Source organism: Quercus suber, unplaced genomic scaffold, assembly GCF_002906115.3.
Source record: "Quercus suber isolate HL8 unplaced genomic scaffold, Cork oak 2.0 scaffold_373, whole genome shotgun sequence".
Lineage (NCBI taxonomy): Eukaryota > Viridiplantae > Streptophyta > Magnoliopsida > Fagales > Fagaceae > Quercus > Quercus suber.
Genome location: NW_027069825.1, coordinates 625,620 through 644,419, shown reverse-complemented (window position 1 = coordinate 644,419; position 18,800 = coordinate 625,620). Strand labels below are relative to the sequence as shown.

Here is an 18,800-nt window from a genome sequence, read left to right as displayed (position 1 = left end):
CTTTCATAATGAATCCTTAAAATTAAATGCTTCATAGAATTAAATTAATCTTTCACCATCTTCCATAGTGAAATCCTTACAATTTTCATTTTTAATATACGATACCAAATTTTCTACCATTGTGAGTAAAAAAATTTCAATTGAATTAATGAAGTGTTCACAGACATAAATGATCCAAAACTTTAAAAAATACGAGAACACATTTTACCATAAAAAATAAATTTGAGAAACAATACGTTTTCTATAACTACTAGACAAATTGGACAATTTTTTTTAAGAACATTATTGGACCAACTCAAATAGTTAGGGGGGCCAAGTCTTATTTTTGAAGGCTAATCATTAAAATATTAAATATTTCTATATAATAAAAAAAAAATTTCAAAAATTTTGGGAGGGCCATGGCCCCCATCCTAACATGTAGCTCCGCCCCTTTATTTACAATCAATCATCTTAAAATATACACTTTTTATTTTTATTTTTTATAATAGTCAACCTATGCCTCTGTTTTTATTGTACGGCCAAAACATCATATATATATATATATATATGGAATTTACTATCGGAAGGACAAGCTTAAAGACTCAGGTTGAACAAGCACTGATTGATTGAAAATGTTGCTTCAGGCAGAGAGGCAGAGCACCAAAACAGAGTATTGGAAGAGTTGGAGCTGTGACAGCTACACGACAAGTTTTTTTTCACTCTAAAGCAGCTGATAAGACTTGTAGTTTTAGAAATAGTTCAATTAGTAGTTATTTTATGCATAAACGCGTGTAATGATATGATTGGTTGTAGGAGTTAGATCCGTATAATGTGGAATTAGTTAGGAGTTAGTTAACTCAGTCCTTGTATACATACCTCTTGTACATTCAGTTTCTAATTAATGCAATACAGAATTTTCTCTCACAAATTCTCACATTTACTGCCAAGACGAAGAGTAAAATATGGAATTTCCTGCCAATATTTGTTTTTTAGTTTTTAACTTACAAGTGAGACACTCATGGCCCATGGAAGTGCATGTTCCCCAAGCCCACGTCATTCTTCAACCTTTGGGCTCAAAAGTGTATAAAAATCCTCTCATGGGCCCTCCAAACCAGACCTCCAAAAGTTCACCCAAAGAGATCCCTTCAAATGAGCTCAAACTAGATGGGATGAGAATGAGATAGAGTAAGGAAGGCATGGGCCAAAAAATTTTTGGACTTTTTTGTTGACTAGCTTCTACGTGAACCTTCGCAAAAAATTGGCCCTCAACATGGTTAACCCTATATTAGCTTACAATATAAATGGGTTACATTAACACATAATTCAATATGTTTAACACACCCCCTAAAATCAAGGTAGGAATTTGAAGATGCCATAAGTTTGGAACATAAGCCTATGAAAATACCTCAAAAATGCCTTGAAGTATGCCCATGAATGATCGAATTGGACGGATGATAGATCGATTGAAAATAATGTCAGAATGTTCGTCCACCAAAATTCTTGGAGCTTAAGCCAAAGAAGCATAATAGCATCTAAATGTCCACACATCAAAAAATTGGATGTGTTGAATGTACAGAATTTAGTACATTCTTTAAAAAATTGTGTGCATAGCAAGTGTCTTTCACTAAAAGCAACAAGTTATGGGTTTGAGTCCTGAAATTAGCTTCTCAACATCCTACCATAACTTCTATCATCAAAATTTGTAAAAAGTGGGAGTTTTATGCATTTAATACGACCCATTTATTTATTTATTTTTGAAATTACTATTTCTTTATCTTTAATCAAAGGATTTACTTTTTTTTTTTAATTTATGTGAATATATTTTTTATATCAAGAAGGTTCCTTCAATTTGATACTAGAAGACTAGAACTACTGTGTTTTGTGGTAAGAGATTAAGAGAAAAGGGAATCCTCCTTGCCCTGATTGGGAGAAAAAGTTTTAGGTATGTTCGGAGTTTCTGTTTTGTGTCACTATTGAAATTTTCTGTGAGAATTTTTTTTTCCCTATCTACATTTTAATTTCAATTTCAACCTCAATGTGGACAAGATAACCATACCGTCACCGCTATCATAAATATGCCGAGCAAGTTCAAATGTGATAATGTTGATGAAGTAAGATATACATAAGGACCATCAAAAGCAGTGGAAAAATTAGAAGTCAGGTCGTCAAGGATGACAACTTTTTCGTTTTGTGCCAACCAAAGAAAGCAACAGGGGCATGAATGTTCAGCTTTCAGGGATAAATTTAGTTCAAATTATGACCCCTTTGATAGTCAGCAACACATACAAATCAGCTTTCACAATTCAAAAACAAAAGTGAATTCTAGAAAGTTGAATTTAAGTTTAACAAGATTCATGCCGTGGTTGATACGTTAATATAAAGCTCTGCTCATAACACTAAAAAAATTGGCCCGCGGCGCAATTGATTGCATATAAACCTACTCAGAAGTTCATCCACACATCAAGCATTGAACACAAGTGAAAGCTCACTAGTCTAATAACTGGAGCCAATTAAGACTCCCAAGAACAAATTATGGCTTGATAAATTTTGTGCTTAACACAATTAAATGCGGAATCTATATAATATTAAAAGCTGAAGCGTAGCATTTAATGTTGCTAGGCTCACGTTGAGCCACATCAATAGCTATGTCATTTCCATCCTCTAATCTGAATTTGTCCTACAATTTTAAAAGAGTTTTTATTAATTTTAAAATGTCGATAAATATAAAATAAATTCTAGCCCTATCTCCACCATAAAGCTCACTTCTTCTAAATTTAATTCTACCATAAAGCCTAATCCCAAAGCCTTTTCAACTGAAATCTTTTGTAAAACCTTTTGTTTTCACGCTTTAAACTTTTTTGTTTTTCTTTTCCTTTTGTTACACGGTTTCAATCTCCTGTCTCCCTACATTTTAGTTCTTTCCCCTTCCCCTTCAACAGTTACACATTCTCCCACGTTTTAGCTCTCTCCCCTTCCCCACCTTTTGTTCTACTGTTTCACATTAAATTCACGCCAGCCTCACTCTCTTCTAATGGCAGCCTCTCTATCTTCCTTCTTTCCTATCTTCCTCTCTTCACAATATATAAATACTAACAGAAGCTGCTAAGGTATCTCTAAATCTCAATTCCTTTTGTGCTCTGTTCTTTTGCTTGATTTTTTTTTTCCCCTTCTTAGTTCTTACTGCCTCTTTCGTGCTTTAGTTATTGAATTTTTTATTGCTGGGTTTTTTAATTGAAACTCTACCTCTTGGGTTTGTTTGTTTTGAGTTTTTAGATTGCTGGATTTTAAATTCTATGTGATTCCAACGACTTAGTGTGACTCTGAGTTCTTAGTGTAGTGTTGTGGTGTTTGCTTCCGCTGTTTGTTTAGTGTGACTCTGAATTCCTGGTGTTTGAATTTTCTACAGTAATTTTCCTGCATAATTGTGTTTATTATGGTCTTTGGTTTAGACATGGTTTATTCTGGCAGTAGTGATGAAACTGTTCCGCTTTAGGACTACCATACGTTCAATCATCAATGTGCTAATGTGATTAACATTGGTGACACTAAAATGAGTAATGTTTTTCTCTCAATGATTTGTTCTTATTTTGCTATTGTCACTTTTTTTTTTCTTTTGTTCATTTTTAATTTGCTCAATTCAAGATGTGATCTAGATTTGGCATGTTGGTACTGTTGTGGGTGTGGATATCGAAACAGGTGTTGAATACAATCTTAATGGATCTGCTGCCTAGGAAGTTGTTAACAAATTGCTTTTCAACATTGGTGACATTATAATGAGTAATGTTTTGCTCTCAACGTGTTGTGAAGGTGAACATTAACAAAGTAATGATTTGTTCTTATTTTGCTATTGTCACTTTTTTTTTTTTTTTTCCTTTTGTTCATTTTTCGTTTGCTCAATTCAAGATGTGATCTAGATTTGGCATATTGGTACTGTTGTGGGTGTGGATACCGAAACAAGTGCTGAATACAATCTTACTAGACCTGCTGCCTAGGAAGTTGTTAACGAATTGCTTTTAGTTGAGGTAGAGGGTAGACCTAAACTTTTTTGCTAACCGTTTATTGTTGGAATTGGACTTTTATTAATTGGACTTTTGGATTCATAATATGTGAATCAGTTAATGTACCTGGTTTGAGAAATTATATAATATTTTGAGATGCAATTCACTATCACCAGCATAGTCAGCATATATGCACATCCTAGCTACTCTTACAGCACAAGATTCCTGGTGTTTGAATTTTTTGCAGTAATTTTTCTGCATAATTGTGTTTATCATGGTCTTTGGTTTAGACATGGTTTGATATTCATGGGTTCAATTTTAAGAATTTGTGAATTCATGAAACTCAAGTCACCGCACAAGCGTTTTTATGTTATTGGTGTTAGAACATCCCTCACATGCTACTTCAACGTTTGTCTTCTCAACCTATACATTGGTGCTCTAGAAATCAGTCAGGGTATGTATGTGGTTAGTGATGGATTTATCATATTGAACTTTATGCCAATGTGAACTAAGAATTCTTTAGTGCTGGAAAAGTACTTTTCTATTTGTTTTTTTTTTTTTTTAATTTCTTTATCATTCTTCTTTATGACTAAATCCTGTCATAAAAATTCTTTTTCTCATGGGGCCTTCAACTTTTATCCTCTAAAAGCTGGTTCATATGGAGTTCTTTTATCTCCAAAGAATATGGTGAAAAGGAAAGCTCTAAAAGAAAAATGACTCCTCCAATTGATTTCTTTTTCATTTTCCTTTTAATTTAATTGTTCTGAGAGTTTTCAAATCTAATGTCTAAGCTATGGACTGTAGAGAAATCATTCCTTCCAAAACGAGATATGGAGTGGTTCTTCTTTTGTCTTCAGTACTTGATCTGGATATTAATTAATTTTCAGCTATTTCAAAATTATTAATAATTTATTTATATATACAACTTATGCAGGGTTTATGTTTGGACGGCTCTCTTTTTGTTTCTTCTTGCAATATTCAATGCTTGCATTGTCATCAATAGACATCTAATTTAAGTTAGTGATATATAGTTATATACAGTTATTAGTGGTATAATTTTAGACTTTTTTATCAAATAAAATTAATACTAATTAATTGTTAAGGATAAGAATTGTTATTCAACTGAAAAACAAACTCATGCTGGTTGTGATATGGTGATATCTTAGAAATAGAATCATTTGAGGTCATATTAACTTCTCACCTTCTCTACACTGCTGTAAAGAACAAAAAAACAAGGTTGTGGGTGTATGGCATAGGTTTGTTAAGATAAAGTCACAGCTATTTATTAAATAGGTTACATGTTCAATCTAAAATTTACTACTCTATTATGCAAAAGATATAGAACTATTCGGTTGCTCCACAACTATTATTTTACCATTAATGAAAGTAACTGACACATGTTAATTTATTTGCTACCCTCATCATTTGCTGATCATTTAGATACATGGTATATGTGATTGCTAATGAAAACTCTATAAAATTGTTTAAGACATCGCTAGGTTGGCGGATGAAAATTATGCATCACAAATCAATTCAAATCAAGACATCTCAATAATGATGCACTTTATGGAGGAGAACATTAAACGTAAGTTACAATTGAAATATATATTCAATACTATAAGATTTAAGCTTTATAGTGGAGGGTATATGAAAGGCTTCTATTCAAAAAAAAAAAAAAAAATTGCTAATAACTTAAACAATCACTCATCCATAAAACAAGCAAAACACTATAAATTACAGTCCTAAACAACTTCAAAAATACAAACAAAAAATATCATTAAAATACTCTCTATACAATCACAAAAATGAGCTTACAACATGAATTACCTACAGAATTATTGCTTGAAATATTTATCAATGTTGGAAGACAATCGCCAAAATTTTTAGGCAACATCAAAATGAGGTACACAATTTTGAATTCACAACTGATGTCTATTACTTTCACATGAACTACTTTTTCTCTACTAATCACAATCTATCACATTCAAAATTGTGCCACAAAATATTGTAGTTCTATATTTGCTCTTTTCATTAACTTTATCCAATGAATTTGTGCACTGTTCTAGAGTAATTGTTATATTTTTGAAAAAAAAAAAAAAACTGACTTCATGGATCCAATATTGCAATTAATTCTAAACCAACCCGATGGAAAACAATTGCTGCAAAACTATCAACAAACCCTTCGACATACAACTTTTGGAACAAACATATTTTGCATCCCAAAAAAACCAAGCATGCAAGAAAAATGGAGTGGATCATTGGGATCATGAATGCCCTTACCCTTATGGAAACAAAAAACTACATGTTACATGCAAAATGTGTTCAATTGACTTGGAAATGTACAAATTAGCCAATCGAGTATGGTAGAAATTTTGTTTCCAAGATAAAAATCTACAATAAAATTTCCTCATTCTATTCCGAATACAAATCTCTAATAATACAAAATTAATTACATCACCAAAACCTCCAATCACCATGAATCCTGCAATATATTGGTCAAACATATATAATGCAGCTTAAGTAGTAATACATAGAAAAATATTAATAATTAATAATATATAATAATAACACTATCATAAACAAATTTATCACGCGCAACGCGTGGGTCCGCGACTAGTATATGTAATAGCTAATAATCAACCGAAACCACAAACTAAAGCATGTGCATACATAATAGACAAGCAATATAAACACAAGAAGTAAGGAAGAAGAGAGTGCAAACACGAGATAACACGAATGTGTGATTGAAGAGAAAAACCGGAGAACCGGGTGGAAAAACCACTCTATGGCCCGACAAACTGAAATAATTCACTAGCAAATTAGTGGAATACATGAATACTCAAAAACTCTCCAAGCCTAAACTACCCAAAGTATTTGAGCCCTTTAAGCTTCAGTTACCAATGGACTTCACGGAGTCTTGTCTTTGCTAGCTTACCAAATCCTACAATTAAGCTCAATTGCACCACCAACCCTTACCGATTGAATTTGGCAAAGACCCAATCTTACCGGAAGAAAACTAAGAAAAATGTTTAGTGGATTGTTGGATGACAATCGCTAACTCTCAAATGGATTTTTAGAGTTTTCTCTCTAAAACTCTTTTTACAATTTTATAGATAATAAGGGTATATATAGTGTGGGTAAAAGAGACCAAGAGTCACACAGAAAAACAGCTTCACGGAGTCTTGTCTTTGCTAGCTTACCAAATCCTACAATTAAGCTCAATTGCACCACCAAACCTTACCGACTGAATTTGGCAAAGACCCAATCTTACCGGAAGAAAACTAAGAAAAATGTGTAGTGGATTGTTGGATGACAATCGCTAACTCTCAAATGCATTTTTAGAGTTTTCTCTCTAAAATTCTTTTTACAATTTTATAGATAATAAGGGTATATATAGTGTGGGTGAAAGAGACCAAGAGTCACACAGAAAAACAGCTATCAGTATGCCTGGCAACTCATTGGCAGGTTGGCCTACCCGTGAGCCAGTCACTAGCCACCTGACATAACAAAATTTCAAACTCCATGTGCTGCATGAGTTGCTCACGTGATCATCTGGCCGGTTGACCCATTCGCTAGGCAGCTACCAAGAAGTTGCCAGAGTTACCGTTTTATGCAAATCTTCACCAACTAGACACTAAACCCATATACAATATACCCAACAAAAATATAAGTAAATGATTGAAAGAATTGCAATCAAATTGGCACAAAATTAAAGCCAACCAAACTAACATGGAAAATCACAAATTAAAAACGAGAACACAAGTAGAAACTAGAGAGAGCAAGGTGTCACAGTAAGTGAAGGAAGAGCTTGTTCTCAATGGAATCCTTTCTCCTACTAGTCCTCCTATAAACAAACCGTATAGATTTTGAAGCTCAACAATGCCGTCCAAGTGGCAGAATTAGGGGAAAGAAGCCTCCTCTTAACCAATGCAACACAACAAATGACTCAGATTGTTGTGTTGATGGCAAGATGTAAACAACTTACACTTTTTCACCACCGGTGTCTAGTGATGTCGCGGAAGCCTGAAGAAAAGCACACACGATGCTCTCTTTGATGGATAGAAACTAAACTGTTAGTTCCTGGGTAGTAAACCTCGAATCCACAAGGGGTTCCTCGAATCCACGAGGGGTTCCTTGGATCCACAAGGTGATAGGTCTGGAATCCACCAGAAGAAAATTTGATAAAAGTCTGTTTTTATTGATAATAGTCTATCTCGCCTCTGACGGTTACAAAACATATAAATACTAAGGAAAACGTCTAAAACCCTAATTCGCGTTAATTATGCGATTAGGTGACAAAAATACCGAATTTTACCAAAAATGGCAAAATTGAGTTAAATGCAGAATCATAAACTACTGACCTTAAGGGTCGTTCCAAAACAGACGGGACCTTATTCTGACTTTTAAACTAAAAGTTATTAAGGAAAAACAAATATTACTATAAATAGCAAAAACACTGTTATCGGGGCCTTAATGAAGGAATTCGCCTAAATTTTGGCGACGTTCATGGAAAACAAATTTAATAAGCCCAACAACAAAAGTAAATATTTGTTAATCTTAAACCTTAGAAAAAAAAAACCATTTAGATCTTAATAAATTTGAAATAAATCAATCAAATAGGAGATTAATTGATGAATGATTGTTTAAATGTACATTGAAAGAGATGTAGCTTGTACAATTTCAAAATATGAAACATCGTAAAAAACAATTATAAAACTTTATATATTTCTTTTTTTTTTTTTTTTTGATGCTAATATATTTAAGTTCTCTTTTATTTTAAATTTTGAATAATTTATATTTCTTATTGCTCCCCTTAGAAAATAATCGTAGAGTTGCCACTAGAGATAAGAAAAGCCTATAGCGTCAAGGCCAAGGTGGAATAATAATAGACGAATAAAACCTTTTACACAAAGTGTGTTAATAAACCCTTCCTATTTTTTATACTTCTACTTGGTGTGCATGGTGCCTATTTGATAAAGTAACGCAGTTTCAAACACATGTTAGGAAATAAGTTATACCAAATGGATGTCCGAGAATTGAATCTTCAAACCCTGTGTCTAGAGAAAAATAAAATAAACCAATAATGTATCTTACATAAGACAAAGACCACCCACCCAAAGAAGCTAGTCATACAAAACCCACCCCAATCTTACTTCTGCTAATTTTTTGTCATCACTTCTAAAATTCCTAGTTTTTCTTTCCTTAACCAAGACTTGTATGTTTATTTCCACCATCATTCGAAAGTCAAGCCGTGATTCCCCCTTTCATCAAGGGTGTTGATTATTTTACTCTTTATTATATATTGTCTATACACATCACCCATTTTACATTTTTTTTTTTTTAAATACAAGATAGAATTTCTACTCTAACCTAATCTAAGTGTATATATGTGTGAAACTCCCTCCTAAAGACTTGAACCTCGGCCCTTGCCCCCCACACCCTACAAGCATTTATACTTGTGCAGTGACTACTGCACCTAGGGTGCACCCATGAATCTGGATCAGAACGTCGTTTCCCTTCAACCTGCCAAATTTCATGTAATTCTGACACTGTTACCCCGATGGCCCCTACTGGCACCCCCCTTTGATTTTGCATTGTGACTTCCTGCGCCCCTGCTGCTCAAGGAATGCATGTGCTGTCTGTTCTACATCATCTAGACACACTAAGGCATATCCCACCCTCAACAGCTTTGGGAATGGTGGAGATGGCAGTGGCCCATCAAAATGTGACAATTAGTACCACTTTGATGACACACCCGTTGTGGCATTATCGACCGGATGGTTCAACAAAAAGAGCCGGTGCCTTAACAACTTCACCATTAATGCCAATGGGCGGAGCATGGTCGCTATGGTTGTGGATGAGTGTGACTCAACTATGGGATGTGACTCAAACCATGATTATGGCCTCCATGTTCTAATAACATTATTGATGTTTCCAAAGCTGCGTAGGAAGCATTGGGTGTGCCTCGTTATGATTGGGGCGGATTGGATATTACATGGTCCGATGCTTAAGTTTATATAGTTGCTTGTATAACTTATGACCCAAAAAAAAAGGTTAAATTTCATCCATCTTTTGTGAAAATTTTACAAAGTGACACTTTCTATGTAATCTTTTAAGAAATAAGTTAACACTCTCTTGAGGTTTTATAAAGTCAACAGATTAGTCAATCCCATTTCATATCAATATTCATATATAATGGAATACAATGTAAGAGAAGATGGACTTATTTGTTGCATTTATAAAATGTTAAGAATAAATGTCACTTGAAACTTTTCGCATATGTGTCATTTTGTGTACCTTAACTGAGATTTGTGTAATTGGCTTTACTTATGTTTTCTTTTATATATATAAATAAAAAATAAAAATAAAAATTATTCTTATTGGTGGAATGTACTTTAAATTATATAGCGTGTAGTGTCTATTAAATACACTCTTTTAATGTTGGAGTAATTACAATAAACCCATAAGTGATTAGGCCGATTTTAATAGTACATACGTATAGTTTAGACTTTATCGTTTTACTCACTTAAAATAGCTTCTGTTAAGCTTATGTAACCCACCTCTCCCTTCTCGTTAGAAAAACACTTTCAAGTTATAAAAAAATAATATAAAACGAATCAAGTACCTCTCAAGAAAACTTTGTCTCACTATTTAGAAATTGAAGATCCTGGCCCCAAATTCGTTTGATTGAAGTGGTAAAGGGTTTCATCAGCATAAGATTTTAGGACCACAGTTGGCTACGGGCAAAAAAGACCCCATTTCTATTGCTAACGTGAAATCAAGGTATGTTCTTGACCTGGGGTTTGTAATTTTGCAGAAATTGACGAATATATATAACATATGAAATTTGTTGATCTTGTCTCATTACCGAATTCCAGAGAAGCCATTCGTTGGGCCACTGAAATTGGATCCTTGTAGTTGCAAATATGGAGTTACCAAGATGCAAGTTTGGCAGGAGCTGAAATTGGAACCTAGTAGTTGTAAAGATGGAATTAAAGTAAATTACTGGTCTTACTCCAATGGTGGGGTTAATTTTGATTTTGGGTCACATTCAAAATGGCTTGGAAGTGATTTGTGTTGGATGGGTCATACGTACAAATTCGTTCGCTCTCTGCTCTGCATTGTTACTTCTTTTGGGTTCTTGTGGCTACATTTGGGAGCATATGCATGCAGGTGGGTGATGGTAACAAGGACCATGCTCGTTGGGAGAGACCTGAAGACATGGATAGTATGGATACCCCAAGGAGTGTGTCCATTGTCCAAGGTAGACAAGAACTCTCCAACCCATGCGATAGGTTATTGGGTTTGATTTTTTTGGGAGTGAATTCGCTTGGTTTGAATATGTTAGAGAAATTGGTTTGTGTTTAAATTTGTTGCTTCATGCATGTTCATTTGGGAGCAAACTGAAATTTATTTCCGTAGCAAAATTTCAGTATTTTTGTGAGGAAGGGGTGAAACACTTCCCTCATTCATACTCTGAAGGTATGGATTAACTGCATGTTCAAAGTTGTAACTGTTCAAGCTCCAGAAGTTTCGCTCTTAGCATAATATTGATTCGCCAGTTTCTTTCCTCCCAATTTGTGCAATAAAGATTGGTTTTAAATGGGAAATCATTAAATCGATTTGACTGGCCTTCAAGTCAGTTTACTATTTGCTGCAATTTCATTGCAGCGAGTGTCTAGCACATTCTCAAGGATAACATAGTCGTTCTAACTTTAAACAGTCATATCTCATTTATTTCAAATCCCAATTAGATTAAATTTGTGTTCATTTTGAAGCTTAATTTTTTATGATGTTAACAATACGAGCAAATGAGTATCAAATCATCATTTTTGAACAAATAAAAACCTTGTTTTTGAACAACTTCGAATCCAAAGTCAACTATAACACAATTCAATTTATACAACCCCCAACTTGGCCAAATTACAACCCTTACAGAAATTTGTTTTAACATACACAGGAGAAGAGAAAAAGAAACAATAAATACTTTGAAATACTCACTTTTTTTTATTACCATTTGAAAAGAACATTTGATATACATTACTTTAGTACATCAAATACTTTGAAATACATTGGAAAAGGAAAAAATAAGCAATAAAAATAAACACCTAGATTCATGATACAATTACGCACAAACATAAGTAAACCTCCACCGTTGCATAGTACTATATTTTAAGAGTATTGTTACGACACAATCTTTTTCACAATTTATTTTTATAGTTTTTTCAAGTGTCAAAGTAGTGAAAAAAATTTGTGTTACAACTGACAGAGATTTGAAATATGGTGGAATCTAAGCATCAGACCAGGTTATATCTAATTCTCCATATTTACCATCACTGTCGCTTGGCGCTTCCAAAGCCTCCCAAACAGCTTTAGACGCATCAACAATATTGTTACGACATGGAGGCTGGTAATCATGCACAGAATCACACCCAAAAGTGGAGTTACACGCATCAACAACCTGGGCCAGAACACTGTTTCCATTGTAATAGATGTTAATATTTTTTAAGCATCTCTGCTTATTGTTGAACCATCCAGTCGACAGTGCCACCACAGGTGTGCTATCATCGTGGTACTCATTGTCACACGCCGATGCATCACCACCATCGCCTTCTTCCTCAAAGCTGTTGAAGGTTAGTTTAGCCGGTGTACTGCTTGACACCGGTGGTGAACATGTGTAAGTATCGTAAAACTCGCCTTCCTTGCAGCACTTAGAGTCGTTCTCTGTGTTACATTTTCCTGCAGGAGGGTCTGTCCCTCGAAATTTTTCACCGGGGTTGCAAGTCTGAGCTTCAACGCATGACCACTTTGTAACGAGAAGAGGAAAGAGCAAGAGCACAAAGACTACGCTAAAACAATTTTGGTTCTTCATCTTGCTTTGTTGATGTTTTAGCTTTAAGAAATTAAACTGGCAGTGGGCCATATTTATAGAGATCGTGATTAACTACTTCTCCAAGGATCGCGCGTTTGGTTGGAAATGTAAAAAAATTTATGTGAAGTAAAAATACTTTTCGCAATTAATTTAGTTTTACGCTGAAAAGTCAGAATAAGAGTTCTTATAAGTTTGTGAGATCTAACTTCTCCTGGCTTTTTTCTTCCATTTATGCTGGTCCTCAATTATCTGAAAGAAAAATTTTATGGGCAAATTTAGCTCAAGTTGCACAACTTCATAACCTCCCCTGGCTCATGATGGGGGACTTTAATGAAATTCTTAGTGGTTAGGATAAACTTGGGGGCAGGCAGATTAACATTAACAGAGCCTTGGAATTCAAAGGATGTATTGATGCTTGTAATTTCCTTGACTTGGGATTCTCTGGCCCTAAATACACTTGGTCAAATCTTCGGCAAATTTCAAATCTTATCATTGAGAGGATTGATAGATGCTTTGCTAATCCCTCATGGAGAATTCTTTTTCCGGAAGCATCTATGACACACTTGCCAAGAGTTTTTTCAGATCATTGCCCTGTTCTTTTAGAACTAATGAGGCCTCCCACAGTCAATTCCAATAAACCTTTCAGATTCCAAACCATGTGGATTCATAACCCTGATTTCCACATAGTTGTTAAACCGACATGGGATATGGATCCACCCCTCCCTTCTGCCATTGATATTTTTACTAAAAATGCCAAGAAATGGAATCGGGAAGTTTTTGGCAACCTTTTTGCTCGCAAGAAAAGGGTCCTTGCCAGATTGTATGGGGTCCAGAAAGCTATGTCAAACAATCCCAATGATTTTCTTATTCAATTGGAAAAAAGTCTCACTAAGGAGTATATAGATATTATGCAACAGGAAGAGGAGTTTTGGGCCCGTAAATCTCGATTAAATTGGGCTGAACTTGGAGATCGCAACACGGCTTTTTTCCACACCACTACTTCGGTGAGGAGACAGAGAAATAAAATTAAAAGCATTCAGAATTCTGTGGGTGAGTGGATTACGAATGAAGAGGGGGTCAAAAAACACATTTTATTGGGCTTCCAGCAACTTTTCCAAACTGAAGCCCAACATTCAACATTACACTCGGCTATTGAATCCTTTTCATGTAGCTTTCTCTCTGATGAAGACCAAGAGATTATTAATGGCCAAGTTACTGAAGAAGAAATCACTAAGGGTCTTTAGGGTCTCAAACCTTTTAAAGCTCTTGGGGCGGATGGCCTTCATGCGGGGGTTTTCCAGTATTTTTGGACTGATGTTAAAGAATCAGTTTGTAAAGAAGTTTCCCAAATTTTTGAATCCAGGAAATTGCCAGAGTATTTGAATGAGACCTTGATCTCACTCATACCAAAATGTCAAAGCCCTGCTAGTCTCAATAATTATAGACCCATCAGTCGGTGCAATACCATATATAAGGTGGTGACAAAAATCATTGTGGGAAGGCTTAGGCCTTTTTTTGAAAAGCTTATCTCCCCTATATAGGCTGCCTTTGTTCCAGGAAGGAGAGGGTTGGATAACGTGGTTATTGCTCAGGAGCTTTTACACTCTCTTGACTTAAAGAAAGGGAATAAAGGCTTCATGGCAATTAAAATAGACCTTGTCAAGGCATATGATTGCTTGGAATGGAATTTCATACATAAAGTCCTTAGAGCTTTTCACTTTCCTGATGGGTTGATTGGTCTTATTATAAGTTGTATCTCCTCTTCCAACATTTCCATTCTCTTCAATGGAGGTAAATTAGATAAATTTCAGCCTACGAGAGGAATTCGTCAAGAGGATCCCCTTTCCCCTGACATTTTCTTGCTTTGCATGGAATTCCTTGGCTACCTTATTGATAAGGAATGCATGGAGAAAAATTGGATCCCTATGAAAGCTTCTAAAACTAATGTGGAGATTAGTCACCCCTTCTTCGCAAATGATCTCATGTTGTTTGCCAAGGCTGATAAGAAGAGTGCTGCTTCCATCAAAAGGGTGCTTGACCAGTTTTGTGTGGAGTCGGGGCAAGCCATTAGTGTGGAGAAATCTCGCATTTACTTTTCTCCCAACACCTCTAGCAGCCCCAAGGACAGTATTTGTGAGATATTGGGCATGCAAGCTACATCATGCCTTGGAAAATACCTGGGCTTCCCCCTCAGACACAAAGGAGCTGGCCGTAATCAGTACAATTTCATTCTGGAGAGGATGATAACCAAATTGTCTGGCTGGAAAAATAAATTTCTATCTTATGCGGGAAGATCAGTGTTAGTGAAATCAGTGGTGGAAGTGATTCCTAGTTATGTGATGCAAGGGGTTGCCCTCCCAACGCATGTTTGTGAAAAAATTGATAAAGTTAGCCGAGATTTTATATGGGGATCCACTGAGGATAAAAGAAAACTTCATCTTGTGGGCTGGGGAAAAATTGTTAAATCGAAAGAGGAAGGAGGTTTAGGCCTCCAATCAGCCAGGGCTAAAAACATTGCCCTTCTTGCTAAATTGAACTGGAGGCTCTATCAAGAAAAAGAAGCTTTATGGGCAAGGGTTGTACTTAACAAATACTGCTCCCAAAGCTGTAGAAGGTCTAAAGAACCTAATAAGCTACCTTGCTCTCCTACATGGACTGCAATCAAGAAGGGATTTTCAGTTTTTGAAAAAGGCATTGGATGGAATCTAGGTAGTGATTCCAATCTTAGCTTTTGGAATGACAAATGGGTGAAGGGCCAAAAAACCAGGGAACTTATTTAGGGTCCACTCACACAAAGGGAGCTCAACCTCTCTGTTGCTGAAGTTACCTGTCAAGGTAGTTGGGATTGGGGTAAGCTATCCTTTGATTTACCCTTAGATGTTAAAGACATGATCAAAGCTATTCCTTTACAAATTTATGGGGAGAAACAGGACAATTTAATCTGGAAAGGGTCTTTAGATGGCAATTTTAACTTGGCTTATGCCTATAAGTTGGCTAGAACCGAGCCATCTGATGCCCAGACCTTCCAAGGTAAATGGATTTGGAAGATTGACACATTGCCTAAGATAAAACATTTTCTTTGGCTATGTTTCCATAACAGTATCCCAGTCAAGAAAGTTCTTGCATCGAGGGGTATTATTCATAATGCTTGCTGCCCTTTATGTAGAAATCATGAGGAAACTATCCTACACACTTTAAGGGATTGCCCGGTTGCTATGAATTTTTGGCAAAAGTTTTGAACTCCCCAAAACATGCCTAATTTCATGCATCTGAGTTTAACAGATTGGTTGAGCACAAATTGTTTGGACAGCAAGCTGAACTGAACCAATGGAATTCCTTGGTCCATTATTTTTCCTTTGGCTGTTTGGAACTTGTGGAAACATAGAAATAGCATGGTCTTCCAAAATTCTCCCTTAAATCTAAACCTCCACTCCCTCTGTATGAAAGCTGCCATTGAATATTTTTATTGTGTAGGAAAAAGGCTGGCTTCTAAAAGGCATTCTGTCATTCCAGTTTGTTGGGATAAACCACTAGAGGGGTGGTTTAAACTCAATTCAGATGGTGCTTCCTTGGGCAATCCAGGGAAGGTAGGAGGGGGAAGGCTCATACGTGATTCATGTGGCAAATGGATTAAAGGCTATATGAGATATATTGGTATCAGTACAAGCATTATTGCTGAATTTTGGGCTCTTAGGGATGGTCTCACACTTGCCTCACAACTAGGAATCACACCCTTGGCTGTGGAGTTAGATGCCAAGGTGGTTGTGGATCTTATTCTTTAAAGAAAAACTCCTAACAGCTCATATACATCACTCCTTAATGACTGCAGGTACTTGCTCGGGCAGTTTCAGCAGACCGTGATCAGGCATGTATTTAGGGAGACTAACAGAGGAGCAGACAGCCTTACTAAAGGAGCTTATTCCTTAACTTCTGATTTTGTTGTATTTGATGATCCCCCTACCCCTGATCTAAATGTATTGTAAATTCTGATGCAAATGGTTTGTACTCCTTAAGGCTGATAGCCAATACTTCACCTTTTGTGGCTAGTTAATATAATTATCTCCTCTGTTGACCCAAAAAAAAAAAAAGTTTGTGAGATAAGCAGGGGCAGCTACACTTCGAGCCCAGGGGAGGGGGTTAAAATGAACTCCTCTAAACTGGCCCAAAAAATTTTATATATATATATATATATATATGGTTTTGACCTCTTAAAATAAAATTTTGAACACCCTCTAGAATTTTTTTAAGCTCAACTGAAATAAGTTTGAATATCATCCTCTTAACAATATTTTTTTCTTTTTAAACACACACCAAAAAAAAACCAATTTGATATAAAATTTGGAAAACAAATTTAATAAGCCCAACAACAAAAGTAAATATTTGTTAATCTTAAACCTTAGAAAAAAAAAACCATTTAGATCTTAATAAATTTGAAATAAATCAATCAAATAGGAGATTAATTGATGAATGATTGTTTAAATGTACATTGAAAGAGATGTAGTTTGTACAATTTCAAAATATGAAACATCGTAAAAAACAATTATAAAACTTTATATATATATATATATATATATTTTTTTTTTATGCTAATATATTTAAGTTCTCTTTTATTTTAAATTTTGAATAATTTATAAAAACAATTATAAAACTTTATATATATATATATATATATATTTTTTTTTTATGCTAATATATTTAAGTTCTCTTTTATTTTAAATTTTGAATAATTTATATTTCTTATTGCTCCCCTTAAAAAATAATCGTAGAGCTGCCACTAGAGATAAGAAAAGCCTATAGCGTCAAGGCCAAGGTGGAATAATAATAGACGAATAAAACCTTTTACACAAAGTGTGTTAATAAACCCTTCCTATTTTTTATACTTCTACTTGGTGTGCATGGTGCCCATTTGATAAAGTAACGCAGTTTCAAACACATGTTAGGAAATAAGTTATACCAAATGGACGTCCGAGAATTGAATCTTCAAACCCTTCGTCTAGAGAAAAATAAAATAGACCAATAATGTATCTTACATAAGACAAAGACCTCCCACCCAAAAAGGTAGTCATACTAAACCCACCCCTAATCTTACTCCTGCTAATTTTTTGTCATCACTTCTAAAATTCCTGGTTTTTCTTTCCTTAGCCAAGACTAGTATGTTTATTTCCACTAACATTCGAAAGTCAAGTCGCAATTCCCCCTTTCATCAAGGGTGTTGATTATTTTACTCTTTATTATATATTGTCTATACACATCACCCATTTTACATTTTTTTTATTTTTTATACAAGATAGAATTTCTACTCTAACTTAATCTAAATAAACCAATAATGTATCTTACATAAGACAAAGACCACCCACCCAAAGAAGCTAGTCATACAAAACCCACCCCAATCTTACTTCTGCTAATTTTTTGTCATCACTTCTAAAATTCCTAGTTTTTCTTTCCTTAACCAAGACTTGTATGTTTATTTCCACCATCATTCGAAAGTCAAGCCGTGATTCCCCCTTTCATCAAGGGTGTTGATTATTTTACTCTTTATTATATATTGTCTATACACATCACCCATTTTACATTTTTTTTTTTTAAATACAAGATAGAATTTCTACTCTAACCTAATCTAAGTGTATATATGTGTGAAACTCCCTCCTAAAGACTTGAACCCCGGCCCTTGCCCCCCACACCCTACAAGCATTTATACTTGTGCAGTGACTACTGCACCTAGGGTGCGCCCACCCATTTTACATTTTAAATGTGGACATTTCATACAAAATTATAAACATTGCATGTATGTGTACATTTTTTTAAGTTAAGAGTTTTAAACATTATATTCAATTTCCTCCCAGTAATTAAGAGAACAAAAAATGGAAATAATATACTATAACACGAATGCCTCCCTCAAGAGAGAGAGAGAGAGAGAGAGTTTGGGTTTTTCGTTGTTGACTTTAAACGAC

The 18,800-nt window shown here is 34.9% G+C and overlaps 1 protein-coding gene and 1 pseudogene across 1 annotated transcript; one reads left to right on the top strand and one right to left on the bottom strand.

Annotated features, from left to right (window-relative positions):
* The first annotated feature begins 7,420 nt into the window (after positions 1-7,420).
* On the top strand, positions 7,421-9,988 carry LOC112035726 (kiwellin-1-like; annotated as a pseudogene).
* A 1,973-nt stretch (positions 9,989-11,961) lies between these two features.
* On the bottom strand, positions 11,962-12,891 carry LOC136061185 (kiwellin-1-like). The gene has a single exon (XM_065760602.1). The coding sequence runs from the start codon at positions 12,847-12,849 to the stop codon at positions 12,268-12,270; it is 582 nt and encodes a 193-aa protein (XP_065616674.1). The 5' UTR covers positions 12,850-12,891; the 3' UTR covers positions 11,962-12,267.
* Positions 12,892-18,800: the final 5,909 nt, after the last annotated feature.